Raw genomic sequence first — 6293 nt, forward strand, 5'->3', positions numbered from 1 at the left:
GGGCCCCATACGAACTGGCAGTGTTTTTCCTGCCGATATGGAGTTCAAATTCACCACAACCGCAACGTTCCAATCGATCGCGTTCCAGAAGCAAGATGATTTAAATGCCTTTTTTTTTGGACAATCATGTCATAAGCCGTCCAAATTGTCTATATTTTGTGTTATTCTCTCTCCATGATCATTATTTTTAAACTAAATATTCACAACAGTTTGAGTCACATGTATTGTGCAAAACATAATAATTTTGATTATATTTTGAGAGGATGTTTCTGGATTAATTTATGGGAATTAAATTCCTTCCATCTGGCATAAGAATTCATGACAGTGAGATTTAAAAATCATGTTATAATGTGAATTCTTGTGTGAATGGGATTAGCTTGTTATTTGGATACTTAGGCTATTTAAAATAATTATCCTTTTCTTAAGAAATCGAATCTACAGGACATTTTTAATGGGAAAGTAGTGGGCAGAAAGGCATGTCATGCCTGGTTTGAAGAGCAAAAACTTGTAGTTTACAATGCCAAATTGAAAAGTTGAGGAAAAACAGGGTGTACAGAGTTGCTTATTGGTTACAATCTGGGGAGTATGATGATGCTACTGATTATGATATGTCAACGTACCAGCTAGCAACTGATCTTCTCCATAAAGACTTGGTCTATTGCTAGAAATTGTAATTTATTTACCTGTCTGTTACAGACTTACAGCATATAATACAATAATATTAAAGTTCTTATCTTGAGAATATGACATTTTTGAATTTTCAAGGCAGTCTGGGTGTTTATTACTCTTTCCGTCACAACGGTCAAATTTGTAATTAGCTACAATTAGGTAATTAACTAATTATATGCTTTAATTTCAGGTCATCCAAGTAAGATGTTTTATATTTGTTTCAGAATGCTTCAATCTATAATAACTGAAAATGTCATTCAGTTCTCTTAATTTTTAAGAAAGTTATGGGCTTTTGACTGTCCTCGATCACAGCTTTTGCGTTAAGCCAATGTAAAAGCAATAGGGAACAAGATGCTAATTTCCGAGTATGAAAATAGCCATAACTTTTTTAATACTGAAGATATGAAAGTGAATTAGGTGTCAAATTAAACTTCTTTTTGTGCTTTATCTGATCGGATAAATTGCAGACTTGATTTTTAAAATCTCAAAATATTGTAACATTGCTACATCTATGCCAACCAACATGCCTATCTATACTAATCCCAATTGCCCGCATTATTTCCATATCCTGTACTCCCATCCACCCCACCCCACCCCCCCCCCCCCCCCCCCACCCTCCTACACCCATTCGCACCTCGTTCTCCCCCCACTATAATCAGCCTGATGAAGGGTCCCGAACCGAACTATCGCCTACATGGTTCTCCAGAGATGCTGCCTGACCTGCTGGGTTACTCCAGCACTTTGATTTTTTGCTCAAGATTCCAGCATCAGTAAATCGTTGTGCCTCTCCCCATGTCTTGCTCATTCAGCAGCCGCCAAAAGGTGGCCACATACGTGTACTGCCTGGGTGAGGTATTCTACATGATTTTACTGGATTGTATGCAAAAACAAAGCATTTTATTTTACGTGTGACAATGACATATCATTGAATCATTCAACTACCTGTCCAGATACCCTTATGTCTTTCCAAAATGAAGTTGCATTTGAAGGTTAGGTCTGAGCTATTTACTCTGACATTATTATTACACCCCCTTGTCGAGGGCATAGCTGGAGCAGAGGCCGCCACAAATCGACAGGCAGCCTGTTCTCAGACTGACTGATGTTAACATTCCCTCGACTTGTTGATGCGGTTGCGAGCCGTCACTCGTTCATTTTCCTCTTAATTTCCGAGTGCAGCTGCCAGATCTGAAACTCGCAATCCACGTCTAGGATCACGACCCAGAGGGGGGGAAGGTGCACGTCCTCATGTATACACACACATCGTCTAGCCGCTTTCCTGCAATCTTGGCTGTCTGAAACTTGTCTAATATCTGATCGGGCAGTGGGAAATAAAAATAATCAAAAAAAGGACGACATTCCAACACGTTCTTGTGCGATCTTGGAAACTTCAGTAGACATAACAACCCCCTTGCCACTCCTCTGCCAATGTTCGCTGCTCCAACACTTTATATTCAACGAATGCTGTAAATTTAATTTAATAAATGCATTCCTTGGCGTGAAATGAAATAGATAGTTGGATGTTTGAATTGGTATGCATTTCATATTCCACCCTCTCGCCAACGTGCTGAACACACCATGTTTCAAGTGCAAGGTGTTTCACATTGAAACAGCGAGTGTGGGCATTTGAACAGAGGCAAGTCCCCGACCCAAGCCCGCGTCGCTCTTGTTTTGAAATGCGCCGGGCCTGGAGGTATGCGGCGTGTCAAGAGGTCAGATACAATCCGGTGTGAGGCAGGAACTGCGAAGCTGCCCAGGAATGTTGGTGTTGATCCAAAGGCAAGTCTGCTTGGCCTGGGCGGCCGCCTGCTTACGTCAGCCCTGCCAAAACAGGATAAAAAGCCGTCGCTTCAGCCGTACAGCACACACAAACTGATCGAGACAGAGACAGAGAGAACAGCAAGAACAAGGCTCTGAAGACTGACCCCGTTTGCAACAGCTTGCAAGTGGAAGAAGAGAAAACTCCAGTGCGAAACAAAATGTTTGCTGTACTGAAGAACGTTAACTTTGCACCATTCCTACTGATGACACTGGCTTATTTGGTGAGTTACTCTGCGCTTACAGAGGCCGAGGAAATATCCATCAGACTCAGGCTGCGAAGCGAAAACTCGCCTCGCCGTGCAAACAAGAGGGGGAAAGACATACCCAGCAGATCAAACAGCATCTAATGAGAAAGGAACAACTATGGAGAAACTGTCTGATGTGCTGAGTATTTCCACCATTTCGTATTTTTCTTGCAGATTTAAAAGATCTGCAATGGAAATATCCACGTTGATTTACTCATGATTTTAACGTTATTTAGTAGAAGTTGCAATCCAGGTTGCTCGGTCTGTGTCATCCATCTGCAGGATGCAAGGTTTGTTTCTAACTGGTGTGATCTGTGCTTTACAGGCCTCTGCCGATGAATGCCGAGCTCCCTGCGACTGCCCGGTGCAGACACCTGTCTGCACTCCCGGAGTCTCCCTGATCACGGACGGCTGCGGATGTTGTAGGGTCTGCGCCAAGCAAGTGGGCGAGGTGTGCTCCCGTCGCCAGCCCTGCGATCACCACAAGGACCTATTCTGCGACTTCGGATACGCCACCTACGCCACAGTCGGTGTTTGTGCAGGTAAGAGTCGGCGGCAGCCCCCACCTACCATCTACACGCATTATGTTACACTGTGTTCCAGGGGCAACCATGGGAGGGCATTTAAACCGAACCCCGTGTAACTGAAATAAAGAAGGGAAAAATGCCGCGCATTTTGCCGCAAAAGTGTTGAAGAGCATTTTATATTTTGTAGATTTAAATATCATCGAAGTGAGCTTTAATATGCACATACTCTTGCAGCTGTAGGAGTTGGATGCATCTTTCCTACTGCTCTTTTCTATGATCTAGAAAATTAATTTACATATTGTGCCCAAACCAATGAATATGGGAGCAGAATTAGGCCATTCAGCCCATTGAGTCTACTGCACCATTCAATCATGACTGATCTATTTTTTTACCTCAACCCTATGCTCCTGCCTTCTCCCCATGAACTTTGATGCCCCTATTAATCAAGAAGCATCGTGAAATTGCAGCACTTTCTCCCCACCAGCATGTTTATCAGTTGTAATGTTTTGTTGGTCAAACTAAATAGCTTATGGAGATATCATTTGTGGTCTCTTGCAGCTAAGGATGGAGCTCCTTGCATGATGGATGGCGTTGTGTACAAGAGCGGTGAGACTTTTCAGAATGGCTGCAAGTACAGTTGCACCTGCATGGATGGTTCTCTGGGCTGCATCCCTATCTGCAGCCCCAGCATCCGTCTGGCCAGCCCAGATTGTCCACTACCCAAGAAGGTCAAAGTACCTGGCAAATGCTGTGAGGAGTGGATCTGTGAACAACCCACTCATGACGCTGTATTTGGGCCTGTGCTGGCAGGTAAGATGTTTGTCAATTATTAAGCATCAATTCCAAAGAGACACCTATTACACTATCATTATTATAGAAAATTGATTTGGATAAATTAATTAAATCAGGCCAATGTTTGTAACAATGAGATCAAGTACAAGAAGATTAAAAATTCCACAACAGGATTAACTGAGCTAAATCATAGATTCTTAAGTCATTATAGTATGACATTTTTAATGAGTTGATATTTTTCAATCATTAAAATATATTTAACTAACTTGGACAATTTGAAGGAAACAGGTGAACAATTGTTGATTTAGTTCTACAGTCACTGCTTCTGATGTGCAATATGGAGGAGAGTTGACTTATTTTTCATCTTTATCACTCCAGCTTACAGGGAAGAGGAGACCTATGGGCCTGACCCGTCCATGTTCCGTGCCAACTGCCTCATGCAGACCACTGAGTGGAGTGCCTGCTCTAAAACCTGTGGGATGGGCATCTCAACCCGGGTAACCAATGACAACAGAGAGTGCAGACTGGAGAAACAGTCCAGACTTTGCATTGTCCGGCCTTGTGAAATGAACATAAAAGAGACCATAAAGGTAAAAACAAAACCTTGCTCCATCAGCAGATTAAAAACTGTGATTTTGTTTTGAGTTATCTTTGCATTTGTTCCAAGTTTACTCTTTTGTAATTGGACTTCATCTTTTGTCATTCCTCCCACAGAGAGGTAAAAGATGTATCCGCACTCCAAAGGTTTACAGACCCACCAAGTTTGAATTCTCTGGCTGTACCAGCGTGAAGTCCTACAGAACCAAATTCTGTGGCGTCTGCACCGATGGCCGATGCTGCACCCCGCACAGAACCGCTACCCTACCCGTCGAGTTCAAATGTCCTAATGGACAGCTCATGAAGAAGAAGATGATGTTCATCAAGACCTGCGCCTGCCACTATAACTGCCCCATGGACAATGACATCTTCCAGTCCTTGTATTACAGGAAAATGATGGGCGATATGGCCTAAACTATGCAATTGATCCAATGCCACGTAACTGGAAAGATTTACCCTCTCGGCTGCAAAGCTCACTGCATAAAAAAGAGGAAAACACTGACATGGTGATGAGAGAATAAAAACATGTCACAGCACTCAGCCTAGATTTTGAAACTGCATTGCTTGTACACTGTTAGCTGTAATATTGTAAATAATGTATATATGTGTACAGTTGTCTAAGTTAATTTAAATGTGCCTTGTGTTGTTTGTTGGCCTTGCAAAATGGATATTGAGAGGCCATAAAGATGAAGTGGAAACCCTTCCATGATCAACAGATTTTAAATCAAGATTTATTTTGAATTATCTTTGATTACTGTAGTTATAGATTTGACAAAATGACTGTTTGATTATTTTTGTTTTTGAACAGTTGTTGTAACATTTGAGAAATGTAACCAAAATTTCAGTGTCTGCACTTTTCTAGTTCAGAATAAAATATATTTTTGATACAAACTTAATTAGTCCTTTCATAATTAACAAATCTACACAGATGGAACATTAACACACAACAATAACTGCAAATTTAATTTCCTGGATACTAATGCTAACCCTCTGCCACATCAACAGAGTGATTTAGATTGCCTGCAAACTAGGAGTGTCATATAACCATATAACAATTACAGCACGGAAACAGGCCATCTCGGCCCTACAAGTCCATGTCGAACAAATTTTTTTTTTTTTTTTTTTTTTTTTCCCTTAGTCCCACCTGCCTGCACTCATACCATAACCCTCCATTCCCTTCTCATCCATATGCCTATCCAATTTATTTTTAAATGATACCAATGAACCTGCCTCCACCACTTCCACTGGGAGCTCATTCCACACCGCCACCACTCTCTGTGTAAAGAAGTTCCCCCTCATATTACCCCTAAACTTCTGTCCCTTAATTCTGAAGTCATGTCCTCTTGTATGAATCTTCCCTATTCTCAAAGGGAAAAGCTTGTCCACATCAACTCTGTCTATCCCTCTCATCATTTTAAAGACCTCTATCAGGTCCCCCCTTAACCTTCTGCGCTCCAGAGAATAAAGACCTAACTTATTCAACCTATCTCTGTAACTTAGTTGTTGAAACCCAGGCAACATTCTAGTAAATCTCCTCTGTACTCTCTCTATTTTGTTGACATAAATATTGGTGAGGAGGCACCCAGATTTGAACTGGGGACCTCTTGATCTGCAGTCAAATGCTCTACCACTGAACTATACCTCC

The 6293-nt window shown here is 41.7% G+C and overlaps 1 protein-coding gene and 1 non-coding gene across 2 annotated transcripts; one reads left to right on the forward strand and one right to left on the reverse strand.

Moving 5' to 3' along the window:
* The first annotated feature begins 2510 nt into the window (after nucleotides 1-2510).
* On the forward strand, nucleotides 2511-5539 carry ccn2a (cellular communication network factor 2a). Its single transcript, XM_055635605.1, has 5 exons — nucleotides 2511-2708; nucleotides 3058-3274; nucleotides 3818-4069; nucleotides 4430-4641; nucleotides 4766-5539. The coding sequence occupies exons 1-5, from the start codon at nucleotides 2646-2648 to the stop codon at nucleotides 5060-5062; spliced, it is 1041 nt and encodes a 346-aa protein (XP_055491580.1). The 5' UTR covers nucleotides 2511-2645; the 3' UTR covers nucleotides 5063-5539.
* Nucleotides 5540-6221: 682 nt separating this feature from the next.
* trnac-gca (transfer RNA cysteine (anticodon GCA)) lies at nucleotides 6222-6293 on the reverse strand. The gene has a single exon. It is a non-coding gene; the product is annotated as a tRNA-Cys (tRNA).

Source organism: Leucoraja erinacea, chromosome 5 (genome assembly GCF_028641065.1).
Source record: "Leucoraja erinacea ecotype New England chromosome 5, Leri_hhj_1, whole genome shotgun sequence".
Taxonomy (NCBI): Eukaryota; Metazoa; Chordata; class Chondrichthyes; order Rajiformes; family Rajidae; genus Leucoraja; species Leucoraja erinaceus.

Excerpts from the sequence above, each read along its gene's own strand:
- ccn2a (XM_055635605.1), top strand. The coding sequence starts at position 2,646 with ATGTTTGCTGTACTGAAGAACGTTAACTTTGCACCATTCCTACTGATG. Across the intron at positions 2,709-3,057 it reads TGATGACACTGGCTTATTTG|GCCTCTGCCGATGAATGCCG; the intron begins GTGAGTTACTCT and ends TGTGCTTTACAG. Across the intron at positions 4,070-4,429 it reads ATTTGGGCCTGTGCTGGCAG|CTTACAGGGAAGAGGAGACC; the intron begins GTAAGATGTTTG and ends TTATCACTCCAG.